Source organism: Sinohyriopsis cumingii, chromosome 3 (assembly GCF_028554795.1).
Source record: "Sinohyriopsis cumingii isolate HCF-2022 chromosome 3, ASM2855479v2, whole genome shotgun sequence".
NCBI classification, from domain to species: domain Eukaryota; kingdom Metazoa; phylum Mollusca; class Bivalvia; order Unionida; family Unionidae; genus Sinohyriopsis; species Sinohyriopsis cumingii.
Genome location: NC_142963.1, coordinates 41,235,701 through 41,254,494, shown reverse-complemented (window position 1 = coordinate 41,254,494; position 18,794 = coordinate 41,235,701). Strand labels below are relative to the sequence as shown.

The following is an 18,794-nucleotide window of genomic DNA, read 5'->3' as shown; positions in this document are numbered from 1 at the left end:
CTTGTGCGAAAAGGTGATGATAACGATGCTCTGTGGAGACCTGTTGGTGATGCTGGTAACGTAATATTGTCTAAACTTTCACTATGGATGCCGGTAATGACTCCAACGATCGCAGTAGAACAAAAATTAATTTCTTTCATGGACACTGGTGGTAAATCCTTGTTGTCATGGCTAACAACAAACACAGATAGTATGCAAACTAACGTTAACGGTCAGTTTACATGGCATATAGCATCACAACAGGGTGTTTCTGCACCGCGACATATTTTTGTTGCGTTTCAGGAAACTAATCGATTAGGCTCACAAGTTCACTCTCATATGATATTTGATAAACTAGGTATCACAGATATTTCTTTACGGATAAACGGACAACAAGAACCAACAGAAAATATACAACTAAATTATGAACAGAATCGTATAGGACGTGCATATCATCGTTTAATGTCATTCATGGGACGTGATCAAAATGTTGATACCGGTTTGCAAATATCACAATATGATTTCAGAGCTTTGTATCCGATTTATTATTTATTATTATTTTTCCACTGGAACATCTTGATCTATCAAAACAATCTGTTGTTGATATACATCTTAAAGCAACATTGAATACAGGTGGTGCTAATTATAGAGCAATCGCGGTCATACTCAGCGATAAAGCCATGTTACTTGAAGGTGGTAGTGGTCGAATGAGAGTCGTTGATGCACCAGTGGAAAATCTTTAATTATTCAGAAAAATATTATTTATATAAAAATGTCGTATAGTCATGTTAATGTTACTCTGACTCCCGGTCAGGTCAAAAAGCTTCAATCAAAAACCACCAGCAAATGCGGAACTAAAATATCGCTAAAACGAGATCAGATGGGTGGTGGTCCAAACAAATTATCGTTGACAAATAATCAGATTAAACATTTCAATAAAGCCCTAGAATCAAAAACTGGAGTTCAATTACGTCTTTCTCCGAGCGCCATCAAAGACATGGTTAAAATAGGTGGTATATTTCCACTTCTTGCGGCTATTCCAGCGTTAATAGCTGCTGCCGCTCCAGCCGTAGCAACGGCAGCCGCGTCAGGTGCTGTTGGAACAGCTGCTGGAATGGCTCTAAAGAAAGCAACAGGAAATGGGTACAAAAAAAGGGACGCGGTCTAAGATTACCGGGATCTCGCTGGGGAAAAGGTCTAAGGCTCCCACGTTAGATGTTCCAGCATCAAATTGTGATTTACTTCATGCTGATAAACGATTAAAAATAAAAGCCTTTAGAGGTGTTTTTATGCGAGATCAATTACCAAAACAACCAAACAAACTCGAAACAGGTATTATTAATCTCGACGAACGTTCCGGACCCGGTACTCATTGGGTATCATACGCGGTTGATCCACGTGGAATCGTTTATTTTGATTCGTACGGGTTAGCTCCACCTGCTGAATTTATCAAGTATGTCGCACCACTTCACGCAAGAACTTCTGGTTGTAAAGTTTGGTATTCAACGCTACCCACACAAACAATGACAGATCCGCCAATATGCGGCCGTGAGGTAATTAATGTACTCGACGCTATATCAAAATCATCCAAACCGCCACATAAAGTTGTGCATGATTATACAAGCAACCGATTCGTTGCGCGTAAAGCGTTTTAAATAGATCTTGGATCCGAATGATCTTATATAATATTTGATATTTACGGAAGAAGATCTTCCCGCGTTAAGAGAAAATCCGGCGATGTTGATCCGTCGAAGTATGCGACCAAAGATGAGCTTGCTGATATCATGAATCTTGCTGGAGTTGATCCAGATGAGGTCGTTATTTTTCAAGATCGATATGGTAAACTAAAAACGAGCAATATCAGATGGAATGATATAGTTCGACGAGTACTCGGTGCAGTTACGGATAATATTCCTGTGTTTACTGACGGTGGTAGAATCAAAGATTCAAGTATATCGTTTACAACAATTAGAGATGAAATTGCAAGAAGCGTTGCTAATCGCGTGAAAAATACCGGTGACACAATAACGGGTGAACTCAGCATGAACGGAAATAAAATAGTAGTTTTAAGAGATCCAACATCCGACGAAGGTGCAGCAACAAAAAACAATACGTCGACACCGTAGATGGTAAATTATCCACGTTGCGGGCCGAGTATGACGTTCACGTGGGCGCTTTTGCAAGAAACCATCAAAGAACCGCAGAAGAATTCTTCGGCACTCCGTTTGTCGTTGACATAAAACTCGCTGATCTCAAAAGTAACCCAGACACGATCAAACAAACACAGCAAAACGTCGTAGCGGGGATTCCTGATATCGTTAATAAAACCAATTTGATTAAAATTCCAGGCGGAATAACTCCTGGGCATATCACAAACATCGTATGCACTGTATCATCGGGATTCGCAACATGGTCGCAGCAAAATAAAACCATCAAATATACCGCAACAGTCACTGGCGTGTACAGGTTGTCTGTGTTCAGTGCTGCGCGATTTGAGATATTTACAACGTATCCATGGCGTCATTCAACGGATAGGTTTTCCGGAGTTGTATCTGTTATATTAAATAGCGGAACCGAAGAAATTTTTATCCTGGAAGCAGATGATAAGAAATTAACCTCAACATCTTACTGGTAGTGTTTGGAATTTGTAGCTGAAACACCTCAATTGGTTACTGCATAAAAATATATGGAGGGCGCACAATACAGATACAATCAAGCGCGTGAATGGCAGGCGGCGCTAAAAGATCAAGTCGAACAATATACAGTAAAAGTAAATAAATATCGACGACGATTAGTTATCGTGGACGTGATTGTTTATTCAGTATCCACTGTTGTTACTGGAACCGGTGTTATATTATCAGCGGTGACAATGATGGCACCAGCAGCCGTAACTATTTGTAATTCAGCAGCAACAACGATTGCAGGTGTGCTTAATATCATCACAAAAAAAAATATGCACCTGCATGAATGAAAAATTATCCGATTACATGATAAGATTGCATACAGCGACGGTCGCATACTCGAAGTTATCCTCGTTGTTATCAGCGGGTCTCAGTGATGGAATTATATCTGATGTCGAGTTTTCAATGATGACTAAAATATACGACGAATGTATCGGTATTAAAGACATAAATACTAATAATGACAGAATTACTCCAGCAGATCGTGACTAATACAACTCCGTCAAAGATAACGATGATCTCGGTAAGTTCAACTAATCCTGAATTTAGTATTAACTTTCCTACTGCAATTCCAGTAAAAGAAATAGCATTAGCTCAATTACGGGTATATTACAGCTGGCCAAATATCAGATCAAAATCATTTAATGGTACACCAGCAAATAATTTGCTTGTATTTGCTAACAAGAACAAACCAGATGGTACTCCTGACTGGATAGATGTTGGAATACCCACTGGTAGTTATGAGATCGAACAAATCAATGAGGAATTTCAACGTAGAATAAAATCAATAACCGGAAAAGAAGCAAAAATATCAATTAACGTTCATGAACCGACGCTGTCCTCGACGGTTGAGATACATTCTCCTGATTATGCCGTTGATATCTATCAATCCACGATAAGATCCGTACTAGGTTGGCCGGATGTTCCCCCGGTGTATGAAGGACCACCAGAACCGAAAAAATCTGATTTTACGTCAACAAGTAGCTCTTGTCACGAAGTTACAATGACAGATCTTTGGTGGTGGTGGTGTGGACCTCGAACTTGGGATGCTAGTTTGGATGATTTAATTGGTTATGGTGGTGACATATTTTCAACTTTACCAGAAGATAAAACCCCTGGCCATATTCATGAACACGAAATTAAAAGAACTATTGACAGTTCCAATCTTGATCATAAAGATCAACTAAACAAACTACGTGAACGCCTCACTGAGTATCTTTTCGATATAACATCCCACGAGACACGAGGGGAAATTATCAAACAAATAGAAATTCTGAATTATATCGCAGAAGCTATAGAACGCAATCACAACAAAATTATAGATCTAACTTTAAAATCATCTCACGCTGCAAAAAAGTTTTTAATTGATAAATATAAAATCAAGGAATCTGATATACCGACGTTCAAATTTCCCGATTATGACCCGGACGCTCGGAGAAAATCTGTCAATGATGTCATTGATGAATATTTTCCTAAAATACTCGATGCGTGGAAAAAACTAACACCACCTCCAACTGTTCTGAGACATAATAATGATCGACATGGCGGCGGCAGGCACGTTTCTCCGGGAATCGTTAATATAACCAGCACGATTGTGGTCAATCTGGTTTGTGACGTCGTCGATGGCAGCTATCAAATAGACCTCGGAAAATCAAATCAGGCTCAACAAGGATATATTTTATATACATTTACACCACAAGTCCCCCCTGAAAGTTTAATCGTACAAGAACCAACTAATCCTGTGTATCTGCGGTGTCACAATAATATGTTAACACGAATAAATTTTAAGCTCACAGACCACCTTAATCGCTTAATTGACATGCGTGGAGAAGAGCTTGTGATAAATCTGTATGTGAAATCTTAATTAATCCAGTAAATGTCATATGTACCAGCACGTGATTGTTTTCATACATGACAAAGAAGCACTTGAATACGCCATCAAAACAGTGTTTTCACAAGACACAGAGCAATTTAGCGTTAATTTAGTTATTGATGAATACGGAAGCGAGGATTTCTTATTAACACAAGAACAGTTAGATGAACTCCGCCGAGAACATATTATCGAGAACATCTGTAACAGAGATCAGATTCTAAATTATACACACTCCTGTATTAAACTCGATCAACTTAAAAAATAATATTTCAGAATAAATAAATATAATCACTGATGGGATAAATTACACAAATTAATCAATTTTGTACAATCTGAAATAATTCTGAAATGAATCAATCTGATGGGGGGTGGGTTGGTACTGAAAATTACACAAATCAATCAGTTTGCTAATTCTGATGGGGTAATTGGTACTGAAAATTATACAAATCAATCAGTTTGCTAATTCTGATGGGGTAATTGGTACTGAAAATTATACAAATTAATCAGTTTTCCAAAAAATACTACAAAAAAATATTGTACTATTATTCTGAAATATTTTTATTATTATTTTGAAATATTTTATTTTTTTTGTGAATCAATCTGAAGGGGTAATTGGTACTTAAAAGTATGCAAATCAATCAGTGTGCTAATTCTGATGGGGTGATTGCCACTTAAAAGTATACAAATCAATCAGTTTTGTAATTTTGATGGGGTGGTTGGTACTTAAAAGTATACAAATTAATCAGTTTTCCAAAAAATATTTTATTATTATTCTGAAATATTTTATTTTTTTATGTAAATTAATTCTGATGTGATATACAGTGAGGGAAATTATATTACTACTCAGGGTTGCTTTGGTCGTTACCCGCTGACATAATTTTTCTTAAGTATCTTATGGGGGTATTGATTGCTTTTTTTGTTTCGTATTCGCTGGATAATCCCGACCTGATCTTTTCCACTGCAACAGAAAGAGGAATAAATTCATTTACTTGATCATCGTTCACCATAGCCAGTGACTGCAACATAGCTGCCTGAATCCGCTTTATGAACTTATATTGAGATGATAGAACATACTTATTTTCATTTTTAAGTTATTCTAACGTTTCAAAATCAGATATTATTTTTTCAGGATTTAGTTCATCAGATATATTAATTCCGTTTTCTTCTAGTTTTTTAATAGCAGAAATAATGCTTTTGATATTTTCATGGTTCATTATATAATATATAAATCTTTAAAATAAAAAAAAATTATCCCTAGAACCCCTATCAAGTCTTTAGCGAGTTCGTCGGGATTTTTCAAGGACGGCACAGGTACACGAAACACTACCCCCCTATGAGGGCCCCTAACCTGTCAAACAACGGTCTAGAGGCCCAAGAGGGCGTGTTTCGTGAAGATATACAATGAAATGGATATATACAATGAAATGGATATATACAATGAATGAAGAGCCCCTATCGAGTCTTTAGCGAGCTCAGATTATGGATATATACAATGAATGAATGACGGCACAAACATATATTATGAAATGAACTTCTATTCGAGTTTTTTAGCAAGTTCATTAAGTATGAAATGAATATATACAATGAAATGGGTATGTACGATGAATGAAGGACAGTACAAAGATATAATGAATGAAGGACATACGCTCAGCAAAAACCCACCCACAATAATCAAGCCCGTGGGTGATACGAAAATATGTATCAACCACCGGTTGATATGGTGGTTGAGTTTTGCTGAGCGGGGGGATTTGGCGGAGCCCCAAATTATTATAAAAATCGCAATGATGCGCAAACCACCGACATGTTGTCAGCCATGGGGATTCGATCCTGGACCGCGCGCGTCACAGTCCAATACGATACCGATTGAGCTATCAAATCTTGTCACAAACATATGTTTCGAAAGTTAATATATAGCTAATAATCATTGAAAAGGAACTAATTTCGAATATATTTACTCAAAATACAATTCTGAATTCAAGAAATACGTTTATATGATATATTTTCACCAAACAAAGCTAAATTAAGGAATTTCCTTTTTACTATACCACGCCACCTATGATAGAACATCCGGTCTAGATCATCTAATTGCCAGATTTTTCCATCCTCTCTATGACTGGTCAAAGGGAGTTTACTCGATAAATAAATAATCACACATACATACACAATCTCGCATTATATTTCTGCACTGAACAAGGAAAATGCAACTGATTTTTAATTCCAAACACTATCATGGACCTATTTGTGTAATCGAGTCAGTACATGCTGTACATTGGATCTAAAATTAACCCGCCACACGATACAGACTAGACGCTGGATTCTGCACTCAGTAGGCTGGAATATACATGTCGGTTTTCTGTAGGTTAGATGTAATGTATATGCTGTTTATGTGTTGCGCTGTTCTAAATGTTTCACGAATAGGGCAGAAAAATACACGAACTGTATATTTTTGTAAGTTAGAAATCATAAATCCTTTCTGTAATGCATACTGTTCAACTTGTCCACCAGGCATCACAGACCTTGGATGTTCTATATGATCATGACCATAAATTACCTCCCTTTCAGGTGTCAAAAAATAAGTAGTATAATAATGACAATTTCTGACCCCCCAAAAATAAATATAATTCGAGGTGGTGATGATAGTTAACAATACTGAAAGGTGATTTTCTGCTAATATTTTTTGAGAAAGCGGTTTTATATATATTTTCTGATACTTTTTGCACTGAACGTGGATTAATATTAAAGTATATCGCAGCAGAACATATCAAACGAAATATAATTACTTCGCCAGTTTCTGTATCTGTGGAATTTACCGCCCTCTTTCCGATTGTTTTACATCTTCCAGTATTACCACATGCAGAGTTCACGCTTTGTGTGACAACACGAAGGTTGGATAAGGAGTTGTTCTGAGGATCCCCGTCAACATGATCAATAACAAGATCATCTTTGATCACTCCGAAGAAACACTCATACGTGAATCGATGACACAGATATCTTTTCTTCCCAACTGTAAATCTAAGATAGCCAGTTTTAGAAACAACGCCAACCGGTCTTTTCAACCTGCAGTGTCTGATCATGCCATTACGATCTGATTCATAGTTTGTTACTGTGGGATGTGGGACAAATATATTTTGCTCCATATATGCAATAATATTATTTGTTTAAATCATTGTTTGTCTGAAATCTTGATATAAAATCCTCCACGGATATTATAGCGTTTTCACTATTATTATTTTTTGTCATAATATCTTTTAAGTTCTCTGAACCGTTTTCCACCGCACTTTCCACATAATTCTGTTTTCCTCGCACTCCAATACCACATCGCAGACACGGTATTGGTCCTAGACTTCCTCGTCGTATACTTTGTAAGTGCATCCAACAAAATTCCTTTCTGCAGGATTTGTTGCATCGATTTACTGAGCCGATCATGAGCCATCTGCATTGAGACATTGTATATATATATAATTTTCTTTATTTAAATATTTGTGTTAATTATACGAATGAGTTTGAGAGATTATCCCAAACTAGGCCTGTTAAATATAAATTCAACCTCGACAGACTATCTCCAGACTTGCCAGTACGAGATCTGGTTGATCCGAAAAATAAAAGTTTGATCAATAAAATTCACGACACCAAGAAAGAATTTTATACGGATGGTGCATCTCATACATGGTCAACGTTCAAGATTATACGCAATACTGTCAAGGACGCCACAATGAATGACAAGCGAGCGGCAACTATCATTAACTACATCGCTGAGTATGAGGGCAATCAAAAATATTTCTTCAGAGTAAAATTTATTGTATTAACAGAAACAGGTAGTTGGATTATCCGTGACAAATATGATCCTGTCCTTGGCAATAATAAAATTGCCATATTAAGTAAATATTCCAGACCGGGTCTATTGACGGGTATTGACAAACCGTATTATGAGCGAGCGTATCCTGTAACAGCGGTTATTTATGGAATCTATGAGATAAATAAAAAACCCAACGTTGATAAACTGACACCCATGAAATTTTCAAGGTTAAATTGTGTAGCCGAGCGAGTAATAGAACACTTTACAAACGCGATGCGTGGAAATGGATTAACTGATTTAAGACGTAAAAAAATAAACTCGTGGGCTGATTCAGTTAAGGATACCTGTGCTACAATAAAAGATGTTGCTGAGTTAGGAAAAATATTAAAATTTCCAATAACCGAAGCGACAATAACGGGAGAAATACTGTACGAATCGAAATAAAAATCGAAAGGAGCTTCAATAAATATTATTGATCATAACGCGCAGGCATGGACCAGCGCAGTAACAATATTTCCACGTGATCGAACTATTAGATTTTACCCCCCAGATATGTTTGATTTTATCAACGAAATAAGTAAAACCGATCCTGTATCTGTATGGTTATTTAAAAGTAATGAGGAAGGTGAATTTGATCAGTTTGTTAGACCAAACGGTGAAATATATCGAACAGAATCTCTCCATGACGAGATGAAAAATCTCGCGGAGAAGTTTTCCAAGTACAAACACGCGGAAAATACTGACAAATTACTAACTAATTGCTTTACCGTCCATCTGTTGCGGCTCATTTCGCTAGAGAAAGAAATTCATGGAAACCAACACGATTTGATTTACTTGAAGATGTACGTGCAAGTTGCGTCGAATACGGACACGGCGGATTGTGGAATGCCAAATATAATTACAACGATGTTATTTCGGTTGATATGGTTGCATGTTATCCAGGAAGTTTTCTAGGATACGGAGATTGTTCTGTATACTTTAAAAGATTCGGTCACCCTACAAACGAGATGACGCGAGTAGCAATTAATGGACCATTACCTGATTTTGATCTGACTGGATTCGCTTGTGTTGAATCATTCGAGCTTAAGGAAAATCTTCACAAGATTTGTTATGTTTGGTTTGGTAGACATTTTTGTGAAAAACGTTGGGCGCCTATAGTTTTATTACAATATATGCTAGATTGTGCGGTACTGACATCGTTGGTGGTTAGTGAGGCAATTATATCATATCATGCACAGACCGAAGTTTGGTTGCCCATGTCAGATTCTATCAGTGCTGATGAAGTTATTAGCGAGTTTAAGGAAAAATGTCCTGATGTTTCCGAAGATGATATTATCAAAGAAGCTCCTAAAATTCTCGAGATTAAACGTAAAACCGCAAAAGATCTCGGTAGAAAAATTATAGGTAAATTTACTCAAGGTGGAGCATATGATCATAAAAGACATCACACACGATTAATTTTAGATGATGCCGAGTACGATTCTATAATCGCTGATACAACAGCGAGAAATATATTTGTAAATCGAGAAAGTGTTTATTTATCCGACGGAACAAAATTGGGTACGATCGTTAGTTACATAAATGATATATCCCCACAGTATACTCATCTAAGATCTTCCATGTTAATTATGTTTCTATAAATTTATTATCGATGATTAATAGATTTCCTGAGACCGCAGTCAGAGTCGCAACAGATTCGTTTTATATTTCGAGTAAATATTTAGAGTCTGTTATGAAATTTACAAGTAATGATGAACGATGGAGTTCGTGGAGAATAAAAAAGGAAATATTACACAATTATACAGAATCAGCAGATGTTCCGATGAGACATTTTTATCGTAAGTGTAATAAAATATCAGAAATGTCCAAAGCGCCATCGTTGAGTTATCCAATAACTAGATATAAGACAGTATATCTCAATGGACCTGGTGGATGCAGCAAGACGACTCGAGCGATTAATGTTTTTAGAAATTCAGATATGATCGTGCTGACACCCACACATAGATTTGCACGGGAGATGAAACAACGACAAGTACAATGGTGTACGTATCATAGTTTCTTTCGGTGGCGCGTGGATACATGGACTCCTGAACGAATGGGAGAAAAATATATACCTAAAATAATTATTTGGGACGAGATATGTACGGTGTCATTGGATACATTAAAAACGTTTCTTGATTGGTTGTTGACGAAAAATACCGCTATAATAATGTGTGGCGATCATGGTCAACCGCCGCCTTTTGTTGGACCATCTCCACATGATTGGTTAAAAAATTTCGTCGATTATTACGAAGAAATAGATGATGATCATAGAGCTCTCGATGCAGATTTAAAGGAATTTAAAAAAATAATCAGATTACAATCAAACAAAATTCAGTGTGAAATAATACGCGGAGTAATCTCAGAGACCTCAATGAGTGATTTTTTAAATTTATGGAGACCCACCGATTTGATCGTAGCAAGCAGAAAAATAATCAGAGACGATTTACAACAGCAGTTATTTCAGCTGCATAAAGAAAAATATTCAGAATTACCCGTACCGTTATGTTACAGACCATCAGATGCACGAAAACAGAATATTAATGTTGATATTCCAGGACAGACTGAGAATCAAAATCTCGTATTAAATGATATTGTCGCTGTTGATATCAGTGTGGTCGAAGATGCATTACGCGCTGACAAATCTCCATGGGTGTTGGGATACGCTATGACGATCCACTCGTCTCAGGGATTAACTATTTCTGATACACGAGTCTGGATTGTAGACGATCACATCGAGTGGTTAAATTTAGTCTATTTACCGGTATCGAGGGTCAGAAATATATCTTAATTACGGAGAATTATAATTCCTGAAATCGTAAAAATTCGACGTCATTGATGATGATATAATAAGAAAAAAATTAATCGGATACAAAGAATCTGATAAAAAAAATAAACGCGACTTTGATCTTGATGATAAATTTATTATTGAGCTAAAACAGCAGCAGAATAATCATTGCGCAAGTTGCAATTGTATAATGCTGTGGAGATACTCGAGTAATGATTCAAGACAATTTACCGTAGACAGAAAAGATAATAGTCGCGGTCATACACGAGAAAATACCATGTTGACCTGTCTTGAGTGTAATCGACGTCGGGGTGTTGGCACCAGTGCTAGTTAAGTGATCGCAGTGGTAATTGTGTATCCGTGGGAATTATTTGTAGTTGCTCACGTACAAATCCACGTTGAGGAGCAGCCGAATCTAGCCTGTAGATTGCAGGTCTACCTGGCGATCTTGTCACGGTGGATATTTTGTGTGTGGTAACACTCCAAATAGGATCAGTCGCTCTCGCGCTACCACCTTCAAGTTCACCCGGTTCATATAAATATCTAACTGTAACATCACCCAATATTTTTTGTTTTTCAGTACCTTTTCGTTGTGTTGGTATATTTTTTTTTTGTGACTGCGCTAATTGGTTTCATGTTGGTTGTTCGTGTGATCTCGCTATTTAATGCAGCTATCACGCTTGGTAATCTTGCAACCCATTCGCGAGATCTCGTATCCTGAATAAATTCCCTCGCGTATTGATATCAAAATAACCGCTCAGCAAGTGTTCAATTAAATCGCTCAACAATTGCCTGATCACGGTGAATTGCAGTATGACCTCGTCATATTTTGGTATTATGTCGTTTCATTAACGATGATACTGGACCAAGAAATTCCTTACCAGGATCAACCTGTAGCAGCTGTGGCCATCGTAGACCACTTTGTGGTCCACCACCTCGTTGATAAATTCATTCAAACGCATCGGCTACTTCAGATGATGTTTTCGTTGATAGCGGCTCTGCCTCTTTATATCTACTTGCAACATCAATTACAGTTAACGCGTACTTGTACGTTTTTCCACGCACAGTATCATGTAGTAAAAATAAAATAACAGCTTGATGAACTTCATTAGTAACACTAAGATCGAAATACGCGTACTGAATTCGTTTCGGTGGTGGTAGATAAATTTGCCATATTGCCTGTTTGGATAACCACGCTTTAGCAGTAGAATGTTTAACGCTGCTGCATGAGCAAGTTTACCAATTGCTGCTTTGCCTCTCCAATATCCTCTTGGTGAATAATAAATTAATTCCATTATATATTACCAGACCCAAACGCTAATTTACCTTTCATCGCGGATCTTACTAACCAATTAGCTAATGATTCTCTGATATTTTTATTTTTTATGGAATTTAACGCGTGATTTAATTTCACATCTGCAATATGCCTATCCTGTAGATTTTTACTTTTATAAGCTACATCATGAATATGACAAGCTCGATCAATAGCGTTTACTTGTTCCTCGCCTGGTTTTGGTTGATCTTGATTATCGAGCCTGATATCGAGTCGAGTACCAGGACCGCAATAATTATATCCTGGTAGATGTTTTTCTCCTGGGTATTTAGCCCATGGAGTACCTGGAAACTTTGACATCAAATTAGCAATATCACCACCGCGCTTATTAGGTAAAAACGAAAATTTCTTTCTACCGCACACAGAACATTTTCCACCATACGCTATTTTTTTTATTTTTTGTTATAACTGTAGCTAAATCAGTAGTTGGAGTTTTAACTCTACAGCGTAAACAATATAAATTCATGTTATAATATATATGGATATAATTGATTTCTCAGCAACTCGGCAGCGAGAACCTGTTAAGCATCATCCTGCGCTACCGAATTCCATCAGAATGATTATCATAGGACCATCTGGATCGGGTAAGACGCAGTTATTACTTAATCTGATAATGAGATGGTTGAAATGGGATAAGTTGTATTTGGTAGCACCATCCGCTGATGATCAACGATGTTATGAAGTATTAAAAGATTTTAACGAAAATGCAAGATTACTGGACGAAGATAATGATGTCATAGAGTTTATAACAGATATTGATGAAGCACCGTCCGTTGATGTTTTAGACGGATTTATTAATAATTTAGTTGTGTATGATGATGTGATGCTAAATAAACAATCAAATCCAGCCAGGATATTTTCTCGCGGCAGACATAAAAATACAGATGTTATCTATGTTACTCAACGATATACACAAATACCAAAAATAATCAGGGACAATTGTAATATTTTAGTTGTGTTTAATGGCGTAGACACACACACGCTGCGAAATATTCATCAAACTTGGTGCAGCGGTGACATGGATATAATTAAATTCAGAAATTTCTTTTCACGAGCGCAAGCTACTCCGCATGGATTTATAACATTAAATTTACATGATCCTAGAACAAGATATCGCGTGGGTCTTGATAAAATATTTGGATAAATTAATAAATTTAATTAAACAGATATCATTAATATAATGAACAACTGTGCATGGTTAATTCAAGGAACAACAGATAAATGCAACAAAAGGTGTCGTGGAGAATATTGTAAAAAACATAATTATATTTTAAAGAAAAATCCTCATGCTGGTTCACGAAGTTGTGTTGGATGTAACAACGGCGTTAGAGGATTATATCAGATTTGCAAAAATTGCGGTGGAGATCGATACAGAAGTTTGATGATATATTACAGAAAAAGAAAGAACATAAATCCAAAAATAGAAAAACCACCATCAGAACTTGAATAGTACTTGAAGAACAAAACAAAAGATTCCCATGATTGAGATGAAGATTCCCAAGATTCAGATGAAGATTCCCAGGATTCAGATGAAGATTCCCAGGATTATTGAGCAGCAGAGAGGGTCCTGTCTACAATTCTGTTTGGGACAAACAATAATCGTAGACGTGGTATTGACCTCTATGAAGGGTCACTATTTTTTTTTTGTCTAAACACAAGGGTGACCATTCCCTTAAGTCGTCTGTTCACCCTCTCTGCTGCTGGAGGACACTTCTTTCCATTCTCACGCAACCTATTTAGAAATAAACAGTGATAGTTCAAGTTACATTTCGAGTAGCATAATAAATTTGGCGCCTATGTTTTAGCTCAGGCATTTTGACTTTGCATGCCTATCTAAAGTTTGGCTTAATATCATGAAGAATGCAAGGCTATTTTCCTATGCTATTGCTCAACGCGGCCATGATATCGCCCGCTTAATATGCATCTGCAACTGGCTGAATGAAAAATGACCTCTCATTGGCCAAACCAAGATGATGTACTGCACCTATTTATCACCTTTTTACATTCAGAACGTCCGTTTGATTTGAAGAGTGACACTGTTAGGGACATATGCCATTCAAATTAGAAATTATGAATCAGTGAATGAACTAAGTAAGATTTATATTTATTTCTCTCCATGATACAATTCGTTTTTTAAGTCGCAAGGGGATACAAGCTGACGTGGGTGTGGGAGAATATTTATTGATGACTCCATTTATTACTGATTTAGGATATTGTTACTGAGATATCGTATTAATTTTTTTAAAACGACCAAGGAAGATTGATGAAGAATTAAAATAATTTTGTTTATTTTTAATTTTGTTTTGCTAGAATTGTAAATACTAACAATGATGCGTCATATTGTGTTTTATTAATAAAATCAATCCAGCAAATAAGTGTTGTCATTTAATAAACTTCAAATTTGTATTACCTTTTTCATTAAACAGATATTGGATTTAGTCACATTATTATACTACATATAATTCGTTAATTTATGCTTAATGATTTGTTTCGTCTATATTATTTATCCCTTTGTTAAACTATGCTTTAATTAAAAAGAACACATGCCTACTCCATGAAGCAATCAAGCGTGATTTTTTGTTTGTCTTTTTCGCGACCTCTCGGCAATCTTATACATGCTTAGCCATTGTCTTCAGCATTCTCCAACACTATCGGTTTTCTTTCACATTATGCGTCATTTCTTATTTCCACGTTGGTAGGGTGAAACATTTAAACCTTTATAAACAACCATTTAAACCTTTAAGCCTTTATAAACTACCGTCTCTCCCTTTTGAGTACCTTTCCCCGTCAGTTTGATAACTTGCTTCAATATTCTTTTGTCAAATGCAAACAAAATTTACTTGCAACCAACAAGTGAACCAAAGGACAAAAGCTTACTGAGCTTGTTGGCCGTGTATGCGACACTACACTCAGTACCTTGAAAAATGCATGGTTAGTAATAGGAACTCATTAGCCATTTGATACTTTAAAATTGAAAACCGAAATAGCAACAGAAGAATGTATTGTACATACCACATCTTTGACACTATTTTTCATAATATGACACAAATCTATCAGAATAAAGGGGAAAATATAATGTATTTTGGAACCGAAATAAGCACAGATTAAATCTTAATTTAAAATAGGAAAGGTAAAAAATATAAATTATTTCGCCAACAATTTGATCTTACTCCTCAAATGTACTATGGGCGTCTCATCCTGCTTATTAGTTGGGAAGAGATGATGTCGGACACTTAAGTTAATTCCACACCAAATTTATACATTTCCGATATTTCTTATCAACATTTTCCTTTTCTTAATTTGTAGATCTACAAAACCACATTCACCGCTGTGCTGTTTTTGTATATTGAATGGATCTGTCTACAGTGCCAATCTCTAGATTCTGAAATGGAACTAACGCAGGAAGAAATTCCGATTGTATGTATTTATGTCCATGCCAAAATAATCTATGTTTGCAGGTAAATTAATTACTGAATGTCACTCTCCTCGTTGATGCCGACTATTCCTCAGTTTAGAGACGAAAATAAATCTAACCGCAATGGCGATGATTAATATTGTTTACATTCGTCATTTCATTCCATGTGTTTAGTACATTACAATGTACATGGTTGTGTGGGAACATTGTTTATTTGAAGTTTTTAATACTTTTGCGGGCGAAATTTTGGTTGACTAAACTTCAAAGTTCAGTCTGATGAATTAATCAACAATTCATAAACTTGGCAAATTTTAATGTATATTTTATCAGGTCGTCAAAACAAAAGAACGTTATAGTATTATTTAAATGGGTACAAAATCGAAAACTTCAGTGTTTTGAATTTCTTTTAATGTAAGTTATTTGCACACACTGAGTCTGTGTGTGACTCAGTTTGCCATTATCGTATGCATACGCGAATTATCCGGTCTATACGATAATATGCGTGTCTTACCATGATGTTAATTTCTTACATATGCAAGTTGGAATGACCTGTGATCAATTCATATCGTCCAATAGTTGTCAGAATTTTGAGACAAACAGTGAGAAACTTGTCTAGATCTGACCTGAATGCATTAGTCTCGTAGCCAAAAGTTTTAATTTAGAAACGAAGAACATATTGTTATGCATATCTATATTTTGTCTCAATTTTTATGATTATAGAGTGTAAGTGTAATTTTTAAGCCTCTATTAAACATTAAAAAATGTATGTCCCCTTCACCCCACCCCCTCCAACGAAATGGTCAGTCCTAAACCTGCTATTCATTTTCAATGGAGACAAGCATATCTCGTGGTCAAGCTGCATCAGATAAAGTTGTGATAATGCTAACATTATGGACGTCGAGAAAAGCTGGGTTCTGATCAGGATCCGCTCAGAGAGTCCAGCAGAGAAGTTTTAACAACAGATCCATCCTGTCCCTAGAGACTATCAAGCTGAACACTAATGATACTTAAATTACCTTCAAACCGCATGTTGATCTAATTAAGTCTATATTTTGCCATCCATTTGAATTTAAGGACAGAAACGTGTGTGTATGTGTTTATTTAATGTCAATGTGGTTGTGATTATGTGAGTGTTTGCAAATGTGTGCATGGTGATGATATTTGAAAATGCGAAGTGGATTAAATGCTTTAAAGAAAACGTACATGTTTATATATGTATATGCTTGTACGTAAAGATAACTTTTTTGGAAGACGTCGGTTTTTTTTTTGGGGGGGGGCATATTTATATGACCACCCCACCTCAAAAAAACACAACTTTTGAGGCTCAAAAAAACTCCACCAACACTGGCTTGGATAATGGAAACATGTATATTAGGGTTAAAATCAGCAGAAGTACAGTTTGAAAAGTAATAATGTATTTTCTATATAAACGTTTTAGATTATTTTTAGGTTAAACTGTAAAACTACTGGGTACCCGGGACCGCTTCGGTGGCCTTGTAGTTAGAGCGTCTGTCTCGGATGTGAGAGGCAGCGGGTTCGAAACCCGGTCTAATCATACAAAAGTCTTAAAAAATGGTACTAGCAGCTGCCTCGCTAGGCGCTCAGCATTAAGAAGTTAGTGTTAGGATTGGTCGGGCTGGTGTCAGAATAATGTGACTGGGTGGGACGTCGTGCTACATGTCTGCGGCATGCTGCCCACATACTAAACATCACTATAAATTGCCACGTTGCAGACATCATAACAATATGACAGAGAAAGCATTAAAGCTATGTTAAAAATCCAAACCACACATGCGCGTTATTCTAGGCCCGTTCTAATAATGTGCATAAATGAATAGCCGGTTGGTACCTATGCGTCATACGAATACATAGTTTTTTTGGAATCGTGTGCTGTAAAACAAATGAAGCATATACAGCACAAAAGGTGCATGATGCAAACTTCGATTAAAGTTTTACAACGTGAAAATCAGAACAAGGGTCACATTTTAAAGTTTTAGGTCATATTCATACGATACCTGTTCAGGTCAGCCCCTATAAGTTGCCACGGCGAGTCTTTTGGAAAGGGTATTAACTCGTATTTGCTGGACATGATATAGCCAAAAAGAACTAAACGAGTCTTTAAAACCAACAAACCAAGTCATAAATGTAATACTAGGTATAGGTTTACATACAAAATAAACAAATAATCGCCTATGCTCGAGCGTCTACGCTGGGCTGTTATTATTTCTCGACTGTGTGATAAAGTCAAAAAGAAAAGAAACTAAAAAATAAAATAACATCGCTTTGCTACAAACCTGTACAACGTTCCATAGCTGATGTGTAATTGTTACTCTGTTCAAAATTGCTATCGTAAAATGTGTCAACATTCATTACTTTTAGACATGTGCAAAAAAGCAACATTTTTCTCTAAGTTTTACCTGTTGTCCTTGAGTCTTTAATCCCAGGAACACAAGAATAAGAAGTTTATACATTGTTTAACTCTTACATATGTCCCAGAAACATTAACAGTCTCTATAATCAGTGCTCATCCTTCTGAACGTCTTAAATTTTCAGCCTGTCATTTCTAGTCAATCTATGAACATCATAAGGTCAGAACGATCCTTTAGAAATCAAATTACGACTGAGTGAGTGAGAAAACATCCACCAGGAAGTTTCGTGATTTAAACACACAGCCACATCTCGGGTATAGCTGAGTGTAGTGTTTCATACGCGGCCAACAAACTCAGTAAGCTTTTGTCCTTTGGTTAACTTGTTGGTTGCAAGTAAAATGTTTGAATTTGACAAAAGAATATTGAAGCAAGTTATCAAATTGACCGGGAAAGGTACTCAAAAGTACCTTTTGATATTTTCTCACTCAATCAGTCGTAATTTGATTTCTAAAGGAAAGTTT

The 18,794-nt window shown here is 36.3% G+C and overlaps 1 protein-coding gene across 1 annotated transcript in view; it reads right to left on the bottom strand.

Annotated features, from left to right (window-relative positions):
- Window positions 1–18,429, bottom strand: part of LOC149802750 (uncharacterized) — a 248,263-nt gene extending 229,834 nt beyond the window's left edge. The window contains exon 1 of the mRNA XM_089953826.1: window positions 18,322–18,429. Coding sequence (XP_089809952.1) covers window positions 18,322–18,375 — 54 coding nt within the window. The 5' untranslated portion in view covers window positions 18,376–18,429. The remainder of the gene's footprint in view (window positions 1–18,321) is intronic.
- Window positions 18,430–18,794: the final 365 nt, after the last annotated feature.